Source organism: Triticum aestivum, chromosome 3B (genome assembly GCF_018294505.1).
Source record: "Triticum aestivum cultivar Chinese Spring chromosome 3B, IWGSC CS RefSeq v2.1, whole genome shotgun sequence".
Lineage (NCBI taxonomy): Eukaryota > Viridiplantae > Streptophyta > Magnoliopsida > Poales > Poaceae > Triticum > Triticum aestivum.
The window spans coordinates 26,270,885-26,289,632 of record NC_057801.1 but is presented as its reverse complement, the minus strand read 5'-3'; the positions used below and the strand labels follow the sequence as shown (position 1 = coordinate 26,289,632).

The following is an 18,748-nucleotide window of genomic DNA, read 5'->3' as shown; positions in this document are numbered from 1 at the left end:
TTTCAAAAATGGTTCCATTGTTTCATTTTTTTATGTATTAAAAACTGTTCATATTTTTGTTTAGGATTTTCAAATTGTTCTTGATTTAAATATTTTGTTCTGTAAATTCAAAAATGTTTGGATATTCAATTTTTTGTTCCCATGTTCTATGTTTTTCTCTAAACTAGAAAATGTTCAATGTTTCAAAAAATATTCGGTATTTCAAATAATTTTTGTTCCCGTGTTTAAATTTTGTTCTCAATTTCAAAAACTTTGTTCTCACTTTCATAAATTCGAAAAATGTCAGCGTTATACAATTTTGTTCACGAATTAGAATTTGTTCAGGATTTCAAAAAATCATTTTCGGAAATTGTTCTCAAAACTCGATTTTTTTCCAGTTTTCAAAATTTGTTCACAAAGTCAGAAAACTTTCCTGTTTTTAAATATGATTTGCGAATTAAAAAATGTTTGAGAATTAAAATTGTTTCTGTTTTCCAAATTTGTTCAAAAATTCAAAAAAATCATGTTTCCAATTTTTTCACAAATTAAAATATGTTCGGGATTTTCAGAAAATGTTCCTTTTTTCAAAATTTATTCAGAAATTCAGACAATGTTATTTTTTTGAAAATGTTTCAGTTTTTTTAAAAATTATTTACAAAGTTGAAATGTGTTTGTGTTTCATAAAACACTCAGGGTTGTTTCGAGAAAAAATTGCGTTCTGAATTTCTAAAAATATGTCGGATCAGTGATGGATGGTTGGTATTTAATTTTTTACGCTGCTTTTTGTTCAATAACCTTTGTTAGCTCAACTGGGTGTGGCGTGTGTACTCTTCCAAGAGATCCTGTGTTTGATGCCATGCGAGGTCTGTTTAATTTTTTAGCTACTACAGTACGTGCTCGCAGCTCTTTTCTTCATGGCCCGGCCCAGGTAGACACCCGCCTAAGCGAACCTGTGGCTGTTTGCCGCAAAGAGCGGCATATAGAAGTTCCCTTCCCCTACGTCCGGCTCTCCTTCCAATCCCCTTGTTCTTCCTGCTGTATCCCCCAATTAGCTACCAAATCCCTGTAATCCAGTATCACTCAGTGATTAGTGAAGGAGGTTGCTAACACGAATGAGAATGCCATTTTCAAGTATCCTTTCACCAAGGATGCTTTTTTACCACATGTACGAACGATCCGAAGTGAACCATTCACACATCACCTTATGCGAATAACATGCAGAGCCCCCCTTCCATTAGTTCGCAGAAGAATACAACATTTTCAAATTTCTTGTTTCGATCACATTTCCGCCTTTTCAAGAAATCAAATTGTTTTACCATTCAATTACTCATTTACTCATCTTTTTGCCACATTGATATCGTTCCTAGGAGAAGGAATAATTGTGTTCCATGACATGCTCGGCCCACCCAGAATGTCAGGCGAGCTGCGACATAGCAGTTGTTACTCCGGAAGTCATCCACAACTGGCAACAGAAAATGGAGTAGACTAACTATGACTAATGGTCACAAGTGTCAAATGGAAGAGTTGAACCGCACATCGATCTCATTCAGGTCTCGTAGAACGGATGAAACACAATGAGAAACAAGCATGCTTAGAAAAGTGTACGGATTGCCAAATATGTTAAGCTAGATATACAGGTAAACTAAAGCAGTACTCGATATAAGAGAACAGGCAACATTTTACACAAGTTAAGCTAGATATACAGGTTGCTCAAATATAGAACAGGTACTATTTTACACAAGTTAAGCTAGACATACAGGTTGCTGAAACATATGCATAGATCATAGGCCTTCAATAGGTAAATCAGTTGAGGCCTGACACCGGCCAAAAGTGCAACATCACCTCAGCGACATTTGAACCTATTCACATCGCATCTCAACGGAAGTCCATCCTTCATATGAATGGATCAGGGATACACACACACGATCCAGGTAGATAAAACACAGCAACCTCATGCTGCCAAGATTAATTCAGGGACATCTACTTTGGCTGCTCGAAACTGAACCCTGCGTAAACCATATAGGACCCAATGAGCACATGAAAGTGCAGACTAAAACATGAGAAGGTACCGTCGATAGCAACCGGCACTCAAGTCAAACAAATACTGCATAAGAAATTGTTCTGGAAGAATGAGTCAACGTACAACTTGATCTCACTATGCAGATACTGGAAAGATAAGCTATTAAATGATCCATTTCAACTAAATAGTGAAAAACACCACACGTTCTTTATTTGCCTATTCTCCCTCTTTTTACTTGCTTTGGCCTAATCACATTTTCAGTAAAATATGTCACTTGCTTTGGCCAAATCACATTTTTAATAAAGTATGTAACGTGGATTTCATACAACATTCTAATAGACTTTTTTAATCTCTCAATTTACCAAATACTTTAATGTCCATTAAGTTTACTTCTTTTTGATTTTGATGACACATGCAGACTACATAAACATCAGCAAATTGTAGTATTAGTCACTTACTGCAAGAACTCCAAGAATCATGTTTGATGCTAATTTGCGCAGAAGTTACTCCATGGCTACCAAGGATATTCACAATTTCACAAATCCATTCATCCTCCTTGCTACAATGGATTTCAACCACCTTGAGGTGCTTCGACACCAAGAAATATTCTGCTGGGTTGTAACTTCCACTTGATCCGATGTCAAAATGCTGTCGCAAACAAAAGATTTTACTTATATGGATCAGCTGTACATGTTACCTTCGGCGACAAAAGCTAGCGCATATGAAAAACATATCCCTTGCGAGATGGAAGTTGAAGGGTAAGCTTTTCTAGAATTGGTGAGTGCTGAAGAAAGTGAAGTAGTCCACTAAAGTTTCCAGTCAGACACCACTCATTCAGCACCAAAGTTCTTAACTTGCTAAACATGGGGCGCCATCTCAAGTCCTTTCTGAAAATCTTAACAAAGCGCAGAGAAATAAAAGAATAATTAAAGTTAAAACTTTGAAAGACATGATTCAGTAATACTGAGTTGAATAAGATTTCTTGAGTTTTATTTTTTAAGTAATCACTAGTGAACAGATGGAGAGATACACAAATCAGACTTTACAAGCTTTTGGTTTACTCGAAAGGAAATATTTATTAAGACATACCGCCTTTAGTGTTACATAAACTAATATGGCTCGTAAAATCATCTTAAACATATGCTTCTATATAGTACGAGATTTCAGAAGTATCGACTAGCAATAATTTATAATGACGGCCATCTTCACAACACAATCATGGGAGATGTCCGCATAGAAACATGACGACGAAAAAAGTGGATTCGTGAAAAACATGCAATTGGGCATTAGAAACAAGCTTAACATGCATGTTTTGATTCACTGATATTTGATACAAGGATGCAATGTTGGATGAAAATTTTACACAAGGAGTTGCAGAAAAAGCAAACATACCATGGAATATTGGCTTATCAGCTCTAAATTCGTAGTGCCTGACAAACCTTTGAGAAGCACACAGCGACCATCTTCACCATAGCATCCGTGACATGATTCGTCACCACAATCCCCGAGGCACTTCACATTATCACAAGCATCTTCGCAAAAGCAGCTAAGCCTGATAAATGATTTTACCAATGATGGCAGGTTCTCAAGCAAAGGAGTCCACCCCTGAGGGTCAGCTAGTTCAAAGGTAACAAGACCTAGAGCAGAAAGACCACTTTGTGGTTTATGCCTGGAAAAAAGTCTTGAACTTCTTATTTTCAGATGTCGCAAAGACTTGGGCAAGACATCCCCAAGGTTGACAGAACAGTGATCTATCTCTAACACCTGCAGCGCCTGGCAGAAGAAAAGATCAAGGGGGTTTCCGCCAAACTCCAAGCGAAAAAGGTCTAGTACAGTCAAGTACTTGGAGATGACACTGTTGCTGGATAACAAAAAATCAGAACGACGAGGACCCAAGGATTCAATTCGAAGCACCGAAACTTGACACGAGAAGGCATACTGGACCCACGATTCAAGATCACAGAGAGCCTCATCTTCTGCACCATCCTGATAGGAGATGATATGACATTCACGAAGAGGCACGGTTCGGTCGCGGTGCTCAAGCAGCTTACTAGCAAAATCGTTGAGAGCCTGGGCGCTCTCGAACTGAGAAGCATCGAAGCGCAGAGATGGCACGGATTTCCAAAGGATGCGCCAGCGGCGAGCGAGCACGGACGTCCTCACGGCGTCCCGCGAGGGCAGGAACTACAGCAGCAGCTCGAGCACAGGTTCCGGGAGGTCCTGGAAGCAGTCCTTGCCGCCAGCCACAGCCACGGCCACCGTCTTGCTGTCAGCCATTCCGTCGAACAGGTTGCCCGCGCAGCAGCTGCCGAGCAGGTGATGGACACGTAACGAGCAAGATCGTCGTCAACCAGGCGGAAAAGATGGAAGTGCATCCAAGATTGACACCGGGTAACCAGAAAACGCACCTCTAGTCGCCGTCGGTGAGTTTGCTCTGACGTACTGGATCAATTCTCCAAGCACGAAGAGACGGGGGAGCCGTCTCCGTTCTCGGTTGGAGGACAGAGGAGGACCATGGAGAGGCAGTTTATACCGCGTCACCTAGTCTGCAGTACCCACACATTCCTCCATTGATGCAATCGCCTCAAGCAACGGAGAGGAGCGGATCGCAAGATGAGAGCACAGGAGGAAGGCGAGACGAAAGGATCCACACGAAGAACACTCGCTGTTTTTTGCTCTACCAGTGTGCCGAAATACCAAAGCGGCATCATCTGTAACCGATCCGCGCCCCGCTTTTTATACATAAAAAAGTATCCATACAACAAAATACTCCCTCCGTCTGAAAATACTTACACCCCTTTTATCATTTTAATGACAAATATTTCCGAGCGGAGGGAGTACATGGCTACCAAGACCAACCTGACCATCCATTTTATCTGTTTTCGTGTGTTTGGATCCGCGAGGCCAAAAACAATGGCCCAACACGCTGATCCATTCCCGAATTATGCCCGCTCGGTCCATCAGGTGTTTGTCTGAACGCATTTTTGTATTAAATCTGGGTCTGATTTACATCCACACAGACACGAGAAGGACGCGCCACACGTTTGCTTCGTGTCTGTCTCGGACCCGCGCGTCGGTCACCAACTACGGCCCAACGTCATATTAAATTGCACGCGTGCGCCTGGGCCCATTGAAAAGTAAAATAATAGTGGGGCAGCTAAGCTAGACAACCCCGGTGCCGCAGCGTGCTCCCGCCCCCGCGCCCCCACTTCTTCCTCCTCAAGGAGTAGTAGGCAGCTTCTTGGCCATGGTCTCACCCGGAAAATCACTAGGACAAACGGGATCAATCGGACCCGGAACGAAGTACGAGATCTTCTTCCATAATACTGGAACGGACTCCTCAAATCGCTCTGTTTCAAGAGGACGTATCCCACGATGATGGCGGCGTCGGGAGGCTCGTCCCGACGGTTCACACGGTCGGACCTCCAGCCGGAGATGTTAGGGGTCGTGCTCTCGCATCCGCCTCGTCGCAGTCTGCTGCCCATGGTGCTCCAACACGCGGTTGCTGCATCTACTTCCCGTGCTACTCCCGTGAATCACCCTCTGCCTCATAGCTGCTCTAGTGGAGTTCACACAGCTCATCGTCTACGAACTGGGCGGAGCAAACGATGTTGCTCATCTTTGTTGCTCGTTACTGCTCACATATTAGTTTTGATGGGATGCCCACTTTTTCAACACCAAATTGTATCGGGACAAGGTGGATTGTGGTGGGACTCCCACCTACAGTCCCACCTGCAGTCTGAAAGGTGAGGAATTCACCAAACCAGCAATCACTTGGGGATCAAACCCCCTCCTAAACAAGGCCTAACGAGTGGGTATTACAATATTTAATTATTTCTTGTGCAAATGGGAAAATCCCAAAATCTTTTGGATCACCTTGCAGATCTTAAGCAATACCATGCTTGTAAACTTGATAAAATACAGACTCCAAAATTACACGCTATCACACAGAGAGATTATCTAAAATATATACCATCAAAACACCACAATCATTTGGCTAGTTTGCAAAACATTGTCAACTCAAAAAGAAACAGTTATCCTCAAAAACCCAAACTCAACAAGACAAGTAACGCTCCTACCAACAACATCGTTGCCAGGGTGGAACTTTGTACATTGAATGCAGAGCTCGGCGATGCTGCAGGTGGGGGCACCCCTACCTCCGCGGAGCTCTTTATCGGGCATGCATAGTTGCAGCTGCTAGGATCGACCACTCTGTACACGCCCTTGCTAGTGAGCAGGTATAAGTCCTTGGCGTTGTCCTCGCCGAAAGAGAAGATGTAGCCCAACGACGGAAGTGGGCTCTTGGCCGCGACATCACATGGGATTGGCGACGTTGTAGAGCAAGCGAACGTCAGTGGTGTCACATTGTACAACCCGCTGTTCTCCGGTGTCTCGATCCCCGACCACATCGACTGTGCGTATAGGTCCGCGTAGATGTATCTGTACGCAGGAAGGGCAAGATGAAATTAACACACGACGCGTGCCATGGTCGTTGGTCGCTAGAGAATGCCATGAAAGCAAGAACGGAGTGAGGTGGTGAATGACATCGATCGAGATGTGTAATTATTACCTGCCGTTGAGGCAGGGGTTAGTCATAGAGCGGTAGACATAGCCGCCGACGATGGAGGCGGAGCCAACGTTGTTGTTGACGGTGTTGTGGGCGTAACCCATGATGGGCGAGATGGCGTTGATGGAGTCGGCCGAGGTGTTCCCTCCGGGAGTTGACAGTGCCGGGTACGATTGGTCTCCCTCGAAGACGCGCCACCCGTAGTTCCCGCCATTCACCACCAGGCTGACCTCCTCATAAAGAGACTGCAAATTCACACAAATTTCGTCACGACCCATCCCACAATGAATTTACGAGTATGAATTGCGGTCATAAAGCATGGGGACGCGAGAGATTACCTGGCCGACGTCGGCACAGAAGAAGTATGATGGCTTGCCAGAGTCGAAGCTGCAACGCCACGGGTTCTTGAAGCCCAAGGCAAAGACCTCCGGCGCAAACTTGGGGTCTACGGAGAATGGGTTGTCTTTGGGGATACCGTAGTTGCCCCAACCGGGAGTGCTGTTACCAGCTGCATGTAATTCAAATTCGGATATGAAAAATTAGGCTTCTGACCAAAATTTGAATTTGAATATAATCATGAACTATAAACAACTGACACCAATTACAAACGAAAGAGACACTGATGGTCCTTAGAGTTTCTGTTGCAATATTCATGTTCTTTTTCCAAAAAACGTAAACTAATGAATTTCAAACTGAATCAATTATATTTATTCTAGAGAAAGTAAATTGGGTTTGTACGTGGGCATTACTACTTGGCATGTTGTTGACGTCGATCCGGATGATTTTCCCGAGCAGGGTCCCCTTGTTCTGCGCCAAGTTCCACGGATCGCCAACGCTGCCGCCGTCGCCCATCATGAAGTACATGTAGCCGTCTCCCGGGCTGAAGAGGATCTGCCCGCCGTGGTGGGTCGTGAACGGCAGCCCCAACGTCATGATCCGCCTCGCCTCCGTCGGGTTTGCGGAGGTCGCCTGAGGCATTGAATTAACGGCCGCGCATTAGCAGCACGCAAGCAAACACACACGACATGCATGATAGCGTCGCCAAACGGCCGCCTACCGTGGAAGGCGAGCCGGAGGAGGAGTTGGCGGTGTACTCGGCGATGACGCTCTGGTACTGGCACGGCTGCGCGCCGTTGTCCGCGCCGAGCTTGGATGGGTCGCATCCGATGTCTGAGTTGCAGGCGCACCTGCCGGAGCACGACGCCGACTGCGTCTTGTCGCAGCTGTAGGAGACGAAGAAGCGGCCGTTCTTGTGGAAGTCCGGGTGGAAGGCCATGCCAAGGAGGCCGAACTCGTTATCGAAGTGCACCTCGTCGGTGATGTCGAGGAACGGGCTGGCCACGTCCAGCTCAAGCGGCCGGCCGGAGCCGTGCGGGGGCACGGTGGCGAGGAACACCTTGCCGGCCTGGTTGTTGAGGAACACGCGGTTGGAGCCGTCCGGGTGCGCCGCCATGTTGAGGTACGAGCCGTTGCTGAGGCGCTCCAGGCACATGCCGTTCACCGGCGGCGCGACGCGGGTGGCGTTGAACGCCGCGGCCTCGCCGTCGAAGCAGACGGGCTCGCCGCCCAGCGCGCCGCAGAAGTCGCCCTCAGACTGCCACAGCTCGGTGAGCTTCGGTGCCGAGGCGCCGCCCTTGGGCGGCTGGAACGGGGACCCCGGGATGGAGACGTCCTTGCAGGTGTCCCACACCCGCGCGCAGTACCCCGTCGCCGCGGCCTCGCCGCCGACCCGGCTCGACACGCCGGTGGAGTTGCATAGCAATGGCACCGTCCGAGGGGTTTTCTCGACGGTGAAGAGCTCGCCGGCGTACGGGTTGCACCTCTGCAATGCAACAGGATCCTCATTGTGTCAGTCAGTGGCGGAGCCTTCCATTCCCATGGTAATTGATTCGATCCAGCTAGTGATAGAGCAAGAAACCATACCGCGCAAAGGATGGACTTGACGAGGTCGCCGCACGGCGTGCCTGAGATGTTCATGGCGGAAAACTGGCCCCGGACGGCGGCGTCGTCCGTGGCGTTGCAGCAAGCCGTGCCGTTGTAGCCGCAGAAGGAAAGGGATCCATTGACCGCCCTTGGGAACGCTGCTCGACATGATCGAAGTCACAAACTGCTCGGAGAAACAACACGTAGATATTACTACAAGAGGTCGACGGCATACTCGAGTCCATGCACAATTGCGCGCAATGGCTGTCCTTGACGGCGAGGAGGAGGGCAACGGCGGCGATGAAGAGTGCCGCGTTCGCCATCGACAACAATCTCATGGTGCCTCGGGAAGGAGGTGAAGATGTGAGGGAAGAAATGGAGCCGTAGTAGAACTGACTTTATGGAGGTTTGAGGATGCAGGCGTTGACCAAATATTGGGACAAATCTGCCACATGCTGGATGATAATGACAACTATACTTGTGTCCATACTAAAACTTGTGATATGATCAAAACGAACTCTTGGACCGCTGGGAGACGAATGTACCTGTTTGGCTGTTTGGATTGTGAAAGTGGCAAGGTGAAACTGATTGCTAATTGTCAACGGAGATGGTCGAACAGAACGCATGGACACGTCAGTCTAGGTCCCACATGTCACCAAGACATCCAACGGTATTCCTCTTTTTTCTTTTCTTTTGAAAACACAGTATAGAACTGTCAGCGTACAAGCAGCTCATGATATCGGACTGCATATTTGTATTCCTTCAATATAGGACAAGGGACACAAATGGCGCGATTGCTTACGAACGTCCAAATTTCTCAAGAGATTCATCCCACAACTAGAGTTGACATAGATTAAGGTTCAAAAAAAAAGAGTTGACATAGATTAAAGAAACACAGGGAGTGGTCAACCATGACACTTCATCTTTTGTTTTATCAGGAGTTCTTCTGAGTAAAAAATGTAGTGCCCCAGAATAAAGTTGAAAAAAAAAATCCCCATCCCAACCACCGCGTCATCCCCTCTGCCGCCCGGCCCACGGTGGCGGTGGGGCTTTCTCGCCCCCTCCTTCTCCTCTCCGCCCCCTCTATGATGTCCGGGCTTAATATGAATGGTAAACTAATCATATTAGGAAGGTGTATTTTTTCCCCGAAAGATCATCTCCAAAGAACATCCAGGTAAGCGTGTTCGACCGGGTAATTTGAGGAGTGACTAACCAGAAAGTTCTTCCCCGATGCATTTCAGTGAGGACAAAGTGTGAATGAAAGACTAATGTTGTTATGTGGGACCGGTTCAGATCCTTGCATGCGTAACGGCCAGGAACCGGTGATCAGGGTGTTAGAGAATGTATCAGTGCCCACCCTCGTGGCTACACGGGGATGTGTTGGTCAGGCACACAAGCATGTGGCCCATGACGCATGCAGTCCGTCTTGGCGCACGACATGGCCCATGTGCTGACACTGGATTCATAGACGTGCGCAAAAGGGAAGGTTTCTGCTAGGTTGGCAAGGATATCGGTTCATTGGGGGGGGGGGGGGGGTTGTGACGTCCTGGCATAATGGAAATGATAGATCGAATTGTTATGAAAATCAGTGGTTGGAAGGAAAAGCTGCTATGGAGGAAAGGAAATCCTTCTCAAATCGGTTGTACAAGCTATCCCAACTTATGCAATGTCCGTCTTTAAAATTCTTAAAAAGATATGTAAAGGAATCATTGACGCGATATCGCATTTTTGGTGGGGTGACGAAGAAAATCAGAAGAGAATGCATTGGATGGCATGGTGGAAGATGTGTGTGCCAAAAGACCAAGGAGGAATGGGTGTTCGAGACATACATTGTTTTAATCTAGCCTTGTTAGCCAAACAAGCGTGGCGCCTGCTTGATAATCCTGATTCCCTATGTGCCATCATTTTGAGAGCTAAATATTTTCCGGATGGAGATTTAATGAATGCGAGTCTGAAAAAAGGATCCTCTTTCACTTGGCAAAGCATTATGGCCGGAGTGGATTCTCTCAAAAAAGGTTATATTTGGAGAGTTGGTAATGGACAGAATATTGATATTTGAAGAGATGCATGGATCCCGAATGGGGCAAATAGGAAAATTATCACTCCTAGAAGAGGACAGCTTCTAACAGAAGTTGCTGATCTTATAGACCCAATCAACAATTGCTAGGATGAAGATTTGGTAAGTCAAACGTTGTGGCCAATTGATGTCCAGAGGGTGCTTATGATCCCCCTCCCCACGTATGACTGTTGGGGAACGTTGCATAAAATAAAAAATTTCCTACGTTCACCAAGATCAATCTATGAGTTCATCTAGCAATGAGAGAAAGGAGTGCATCTACATACCCTTGTAGATCGCGAGCGGAAGCGTTCAAGAGAACGGGGTTGAAGGGGTCGTACTTGTCGTGATCCAAATCACCGATGATCCTAGTGCTGAACGGACAGCACCTCTGCGTTCAACACACGTACGGTTGAGGAAGACGTCTCCTCCTTCTTGATCCAGCAAGGGGGAAGGAGAGGTTGACGGAGATCCAGCAGCACGACGGCGTGGTGATGGATGCAGCAGCAATCTCGGCAGAGCTTCGCCGAGCTTCTACGAGAGGGAGAGGTGTAGCAATGGGGAGAGGGAGGTCCCAAGAGCATGGGTGTGTGGCTGCCCTCCCTCCCCCCCTTTATATAGGCCCCCTGGGGGGCGCCGGCCCTAGGAGATGAGATCTCCAAGGGGGGCGGCGGCCAAGGGGGTGGCTTGGCCCCCAAGGCAAGTGGAGGCGCCCCCCACCCCTAGGGTTTCCAAACCTAGGCGCAGGGGGGCCCAAGGGGGGCGCACCAGGCCACCAGGGGCTGGTTCCCCTCCCACTTCAGCCCATGGGGCCCTCCAGAAAAGGTGGCCCCACCCGGTGGACCCCCGAGACCCTTCCGGTGGTCCCGGTACAATACCGGTGACCCCCGAAACTTTCCCGATGGCCGAAACTGCACTTCCTATATATAATTCTTCACCTTTGGACCATTCCGAAACTCCTCGTGACGTCCGCGATCTCATCCGAGACTTCGAACAACTTTCGGGTTACTGCATATTCATATCTCTACAACCCTAGCGTCACCGAACCTTAAGTGTGTAGACCCTACGGGTTCAGGAGACATGCAGACATGACCGAGATGCCTCTCCGGTCAATAACCAACAGCGGGATCTGGATACCCATGTTAGCTCCCACATGCTCCTCGATGATCTCATCGGATGAACCACGATGTCGGGATTCAATCAACCCCGTATACAATTCCCTTTGTCAATCGGTATGTTACTTGCCCGAGACTCGATCGTCGGTATTCCAATACCTCGTTTAATCTCGTTACCGGCAAGTCACTTTACTCGTATTGTAATGCATGATCCCGTGACCAGACACTTGGTCACATTGATCTCATTATGATGATGCATTACCGAGTGGGCCCAGAGATACCTCTCCGTCATACGGAGTGACAAATCCCAGTCTCGATTCGTGCCAACCCAACAGACACTTTCGGAGATACCCGTAGTGCACCTTTATAGTCACCCAGTTACTTTGTGGCGTTTGGCACACCCAAAGCACTCCTACAGTATCCGGGAGTTGCACAATCTCATGGTCTAAGGAAATGATACTTGACATTTGGAAAAGCTCTTGCTAAACGAACTACACGATCTTTGAGCTATGCTTAGGATTGGGTCTTGTCCATCACATCATTCTCCTAATGATGTGATCCCGTTATCAATGACATCCAATGCCCATAGTCAGGAAAACATGACTATCTGTTGATCAACGAGCTAGTCAACTAGAGGCTTACTAGGGACATGTTGTGGTCTATGTATTCACACGTGTATTACGATTTCTGGATAACACAGTTATATCATGAATAACAGACAATCATCATGAACAAAGAAATATAATAATAACCATTTTATTATTGCCTCTAGGGCATATTTCGAACAGTCTCTCACTTGCACTAGAGTCAATATTCTAGTTACATTGTGATGAATCGAACACCCATAGCGTTCTGGTGTTGATCATGTTTTGTCCTAGGGAGAGGTTTAGACAACGGATCTGCTACATTTAGGTCTGTGTGTACTTTACAAATATCTATGTCTCCATCTTGAACATTTTCACGTATGGAGTTGAAGCGACGCTTGATGTGCCTGGTCTTCTTGTGAAACCTGGGCTCCATGGCAAGTGCAATAGCTTCAGTGTTGTCACAGAAGAGTGTGATCGGCCCCGACGCATTGGGTATGACTCCTAGGTCGGTGATGAACACCTTCACCCAGATTGCTTCATGTGCTGCCTCCGAGGCTGCCATGTACTTTGCTTCACATGTAGATCCCGCCACGACGCTTTGCTTGCAACTGCACCAGCTTACTGCCCCACCATTCAAAATATACACGTATCCGGTTTGTGACTTAGAGTCATCCAGATCTGTGTCGAAGCTAGCGTTGACGTAACCCTTTACGACGAGCTCTTCGTCACCTCGATAAACAAGAAATATATACTTAGTCCTTTTCAGGTACTTTAGGATGTTCTTGACCGCTGTCTAGTGTTCCTTGCTGGGATTACTTGGGTACCTTCCTACCAAACTTACGGCAAGGTTTAAATCTGGTCTGGTACACAGCATGGCATACATAATAGAACCTATGGCTGAGGCATAGGGGATGACACTCATCTCTTCTTTATCTTCTGCCGTGGTCGGGCATTGAGCTGAGCTCAATCTCACACCTTGCAATACAGGCAAGAACCCTTTCTTGGACTGATCCATATTGAACTTCTTCAATATCTTATCAAGGTATGTGTTTTCTGAAAGACCTATGAGGCGTATCGATCTATCCCTATAGATTTTGATGCCTAATATGTAAGCAGCTTCTCCAAGGTCCTTCATTGAAAAACACTTATTCAAGTAGGCCTTAATGTTGTCCAAAAGTTCTATATCATTTCCCATCAAAAGTATGTTATCTACATATAATATGAGAAATGCTATAGAGCTCCCACTCACTTTTTTGTAAACGCAGGCTTCTCCATAAGTCTGCATAAACCCAAACGCGTTGATCATCTCAGCAAAGCGAATGTTCCAACTCCGAGATGCTTGCACCAGCCCATAAATGGATCGCTGGAGCTTGCATTCCTTGTTAGCATTCTCAGGGTCGACAAAACCTTCCGGTTGCATCATATACAGTTCTTCCTTAAGATGGCCGTTAAGGAATGCCGTTTTGACGTCCATTTGCCATATCTCATAATCATAGTATGCGGCAATTGCTAACATAATTCGGACTGACTTTAGCTTCTCTACGGGAGAGAATGTCTCATCGTAGTCAACCCCTTGAACTTGTCGATAACCCTTAGCGACTAGTCGAGCTTTATAGATGGTAACATTACCATCCGCGTCTGTCTTCTTCTTAAAGATCCATTTGTTTTCAATCGCTCGCCGATCATCGGGCAAGTCTGTCAAAGTCCATACTTTGTTTTCATACATGGATCCTATCTCGGATTGCATGGCTTCAAGCCATTTGTTGGAATCTGGGCCCGCCATCGCTTCTTCATAGTTCGAAGGTTCACCGTTGTCTAACAACATGATTTTCAGGACAGGGTTGCCATACCACTCTGGTGTGGAACGTGTCCTCGTGGACCTACGAAGTTCAGTAGTAACTTGATCCGAAGTACCTTGATCATCATCATTAACTTCCCCTTCAGTTGGTGCTTGCACCACAGGAATATCTTCCTGAGCTGCGCTACTCACCAGTTCAAGAGGTAGTACTTCATCAAGCTCTACTTTCCTCCCACTTAATTCTTTCGAGAGAAACTCTTTCTACAGAAAGGACCCGTTCTTGGCAACGAAGATCTTGCCCTCGGATCTTAGGTAGAAGGTATACCCAATGATTTCCTTAGGGTATCCTATGAAGACGCATTTTTCGACTTGGGTTCGAGCTTTTCAGGTTGAAGTTTCTTGACATAAGCATCGCATCCCCAAACTTTTAGAAACGATAGCTTAGGTTTCTTCCCAAACCATAATTCATACGGTGTCATCTCAACGGATTTAGATGGTGCCCTATTTAAAGTGAATGTAGCTGTCTTTAGAGCGTATCCCCAAAATGATAGCGGTAAATCGGTAAGAGACATCATAGATCGCACCATATCCAATAAAGTGCGATTACAATGTTCGGACACACCATTACGCTGAGGTGTTCCAGGCGACGTGAGTTGTGAAACAATTCCACATTTCCTTAAATGCGTACCAAATTCGTGACTTAAATATTCTCCTCCATGATCTGATCGTAAGAACTTTATCTTTCGGTCACGTTGATTCTCTACCTCATTTTGAAATTCCTTGAACTTTTCAAAGGTCTCAGACTTGTGTTTCATCAAGAAGACATACCCATATCTACTCAAGTCGTTAGTGAGAGTGAGAACATAACGATATCCTCTGCGAGCCTCAACTCTCATTGGACCGCACACATCAGTATGTATGATTTCCAATAAGTTGGTTGCTGCTCTATTGTTCCGGAGAACGGAGTCTTGGTCATTTTGCCCATGAGGCATGGTTCGCATGTGTCAAATGATTCATAATCGAGAGGCTCTAAAAGTCCATCAGCATGGAGCTTCTTCATGCGCTTGACACCAATATGACCATGGCGGCAGTGCCACAAGTATGCGGGACTATCGTTATCAACTTTACATCTTTTGGTATTCACGCTATGAATATGTGTAACATCACGTTCGAGATTCATTAAAAATAAACCATTGACCATCGGGGCATGACCATAAAACATATCTCTCATATAAATAGAACAACCATTATTCTCGGATTTAAATGAGTAGTCATCTCGTATTAAACGAGATCCAGATATAATGTTCATGCTCAAAGCTGGTACTAAATAACAATTATTAAGGTTTAAAACTAATCCCGTAGGTAAATGTAGAGGTAGCGTGCCGACGGCGATCACATCGACCTTGGAACCATTCCCGACGCGCATCGTCACCTCGTCCGTCGCCAGTCTCCGCTTATTCCGCAGCTCCTGCTTCGAGTTACAAATATGAGCAACCGCACCGGTATCAAATACCCAAGAGCTACTATGAGTACTGGTAAGGTACACATCAATTACATGTATATCACATATACGTTTGATGTTGCTGGCCTTCTTGTCCACTAAGTACTTGGGGCAGTTCTGCTTCCAGTGACCACTTTCCTTGCAATAAAAGCACTCAGTCTCACGCTTGGGTCCATTCCTTGGCTTCTTCCCGGCAACTGGCTTACCGGGCGCGACAACTCCCTTGCAATCCTTCTTGAAGTTCTTCTTACCCTTGCCTTTCTTGAACTTAGTGGTTTTATTTACCATCAACACTTGATGTTCCTTTTTGATCTCTACCTCCGCTGATTTCAACATTGATTATACCTCAGGAATGGTCATTTCCATCCCCTGCATATTGAAGTTCATCACAAAGCTCTTGTAGCTCGGTAGAAGCGACTGAAGGATTCTGTCAATGACCGCGTCATCCGGGAGATTAACTCCCAGCTGAGTCAAGCGGTTGTGCAACCCAGACATCTTGAGTATGTGCTCACTGACAGAACTATTTTCCTCCATCTTACAGCTGAAGAACTTGTCGGAGACTTCATATCTCTCGACCCGGGCATGAGCTTGGAAAACCATTTTCAGCTCTTCGAACATCTCATATGCTCCGTGTTGCTCAAAACATTTTTGGAGCCCCGGTTCTAAGCTGTAAAGCATGTCGCACTGAACGAGGGAGTAATCATCAACACAAGACTGCCAAACGCTCATAACGTCTTGGTTCTCTGGGATGGGTGCTTCACATAGCGGTGCTTCTAGGACATAATCTTTCTTGGCAGCTATGAGGATGATCCTCAGGTTCCGGACCCAGTCCATATAGTAGCTGCCATCATCTTTCAGCTTGGTTTTCTCTAGGAACGCGTTGAAGTTGAGGGTAACGTGGGCCATTTGATCTACAAGACATATTGTAAAGATTTTAGACTAAGTTCATGATAATTAAGTTCATCTAATCAAATTATTCAATGAACTCCCACTCAGACAAACATCCCTCTAGTCATCTAAGTGAAACATGATCCGAGTCAACTAGTCCGTGTCCGATCATCACGTGAGACGGACTAGTCGATATCGGTGAACATATCCATGTTGATCGTATCTTCTATACGACTCATGCTCGACCTTTCGGTCCTCCGTGTTCCGAGGCCATGTCTGTACATGCTAGGCTCGTCAAGTCAACCTAAGTGTATTGCGTGTGTAAATCTGGCTTACACCCGTTGTATTCGAACGTTAGGATCTATCACACCCGATCATCACGTGGTGCTTCGAAACAACGAACCTTTGCATCGGTGCACAGTTAGGGGGAACCCTTTTCTTGAAATTATTTCGAGGGATCATCTTATTTAAGCTACCGTCGTTCTAAGCAAATAAGATGTAAAACATGATAAACATCACATGCAATCAAATAGTGACATGATATGGCCAATATCATATTGCTCCTTTGATCTCCATCTTCGGGGCGCCATGATCATCTTCGTCACCGGCATGACACCATTATCTCCATCATCATGATCTCCATCATCGTGTCTCCATGAAGTTGCTCGCCAACTATTACTTCTACTGCTATGGCTAACACGTTTAGCTATAAAGTAAAGTAATTTACATGGCGTTTCTCAATGACACGCACGTCATACAAAAATAGAGACGACTCCTATGGCTCCTGCCGGTTGTCATACTCATCGACATGCAAGTCGTGATTCCTATTACAAGAACATGATCTCAAACATCACATATATGTCATTCATCACAACTTTTGGCCATATCACATCACAAAACACATGCTGCAAAAACAAGTTAGACGTCCTCTAATTGTTGTTGCATATTTTTACGTGGCTGCAATAGAATTCTAGCAAGAACATTTTCTTACCTACGTGAAAGCCACAACATGATATGCCAACTTCTATTTACCCTTCATAAGGACCCTTTTCGTCGAATCCGCTCCAACTAAAGTGGGAGAGACAGACACCCGCTAGCCACCTTATGCAACTAGTGCATGTCAGTCGGTGGAACCTGTCGCACGTAAGCGTACGTGTAAGGTCGGTCCGGGCCGCTTCATCCCACGATGCTATCGAAGCAAAATAAGACTAGTAGTGGCAAGAAAGTTGACAACATCTACGCCCACAACAAATTGTGTTCTACTCGTGCAAAGAGAACTACACATAGACCTAGCTCATGATGCCACTGTTGGGGAACGTTGCATAAAATCAAAAAATTCCTACGTTCACCAAGATCAATCTATGAGTTCATCTAGCAACAAGAGAAAGGAGTGCATCTACATACCCTTGTAGATCGCGAGCGGAAGCATTCAAGAGAACGAGGTTGAAGGAGTCGTACTCGTCGTGATCCAAATCACCGATGATCCTAGTGCTGAACGGGCAGCACCTCCGCGTTCAACACACGTACGATTGAGGAAGACGTCTCCTCCTTGATCCAGCAAGGGGGAAGGAGAGGTTAACGGAGATCCAGCAGCACGACAGCGTGGTGGTGGATGCAACAGCAATCTCGGCAGAGCTTTGCCGAGCTTCTACGAGAGGGAGAGGTGTAGCAATGGGGAGAGGAAGGCGCCAAGAGCATGGGTGTGTGGCTGCCCTCCCTCCCCCACTTTATATAGGCCCCCTAGGGGCGCCGGCCCTAGGAGGTGGGATCTCCAAGGGGGGGCGGCGGCCAAGGGGGTGGCTTGCCCCCCAAGGCAAGTGGAGGCGCCCCCCACCCCTAGGGTTTCCAACCCTAGGCGCAGGGAGGGCCCAAGGGGGGACGCACCAGCCCACCAGAGGCTGGTTCCCCTCCCACTTCAGCCCATGGGACCCTCTGGAATAGGTGGCCCCACCCGGTGGACCCCCGGGACCCTTCCGGTGGTCCCGGTACAATACCGGTGACCCCCGAAACTTTCCCGATGGCCGAAACTACACTTCCTATATATAATTCTTCACCTCCGGACCATTCCGGAACTCCTCGTGACGTCCGGGATCTCATCCGGGACTCCGAACAACTTTCGGGTTACTGCATATTCATATCTCCACAACCCTAGCGTCACCGAACCTTAAGTGTATAGAGCCTACGGGTTCGGGAGACATGCAGACATGACCGAGACGCCTCTCCGGTCAATAACCAACAGCGGGATCTGGATACCCATGTTGTCTCCCACATGCTCCTCGATGATCTCATCGGATGAACCACGATGTCGAGGATT

At 46.7% G+C, this 18,748-nt stretch overlaps 2 protein-coding genes across 2 annotated transcripts; both read right to left on the bottom strand.

The window, feature by feature from the left end:
• Positions 1 to 1,589: 1,589 nt before the first annotated feature.
• Positions 1,590 to 4,276, bottom strand: LOC123067202 (F-box/FBD/LRR-repeat protein At5g22700). Its single transcript, XM_044490105.1, has 4 exons — positions 4,247 to 4,276; positions 3,392 to 4,183; positions 2,458 to 2,647; positions 1,590 to 1,985 (listed from the first exon to the last, which is right to left on the bottom strand). Exons 1-4 carry the CDS (start codon positions 4,274 to 4,276, stop codon positions 1,960 to 1,962), a joined length of 1,038 nt encoding a protein of 345 aa, XP_044346040.1. The 3' UTR covers positions 1,590 to 1,959.
• Positions 4,277 to 6,014: 1,738 nt separating this feature from the next.
• Positions 6,015 to 8,827, bottom strand: LOC123064483 (HIPL1 protein). The gene is made up of 7 exons (XM_044487960.1): positions 8,725 to 8,827; positions 8,490 to 8,647; positions 7,624 to 8,388; positions 7,319 to 7,535; positions 6,905 to 7,074; positions 6,570 to 6,811; positions 6,015 to 6,439 (listed from the first exon to the last, which is right to left on the bottom strand). The coding sequence occupies exons 1-7, from the start codon at positions 8,825 to 8,827 to the stop codon at positions 6,040 to 6,042; spliced, it is 2,055 nt and encodes a 684-aa protein (XP_044343895.1). The 3' UTR covers positions 6,015 to 6,039.
• Positions 8,828 to 18,748: the final 9,921 nt, after the last annotated feature.

Bases quoted from the DNA above. Each gene is read 5' to 3' on its own strand.
- LOC123064483 (XM_044487960.1), bottom strand. From the start codon at position 8,827: ATGAGATTGTTGTCGATGGCGAACGCGGCACTCTTCATCGCCGCCGTT. The intron at 8,648-8,724 runs GTATGCCGTCGA...CATGTCGAGCAG, and splicing joins GCAATTGTGCATGGACTCGA to CGTTCCCAAGGGCGGTCAAT. The intron at 8,389-8,489 runs GTATGGTTTCTT...GTTGCATTGCAG, and splicing joins TCAAGTCCATCCTTTGCGCG to AGGTGCAACCCGTACGCCGG.
- LOC123067202 (XM_044490105.1), bottom strand. From the start codon at position 4,276: ATGGCTGACAGCAAGACGGTGGCCGTGGCT. The intron at 2,648-3,391 runs GTATGTTTGCTT...TGTTTGCGACAG, and splicing joins TGATAAGCCAATATTCCATG to CATTTTGACATCGGATCAAG. The intron at 1,986-2,457 runs GTAAGTGACTAA...TGGTTTACGCAG, and splicing joins TGATTCTTGGAGTTCTTGCA to GGTTCAGTTTCGAGCAGCCA.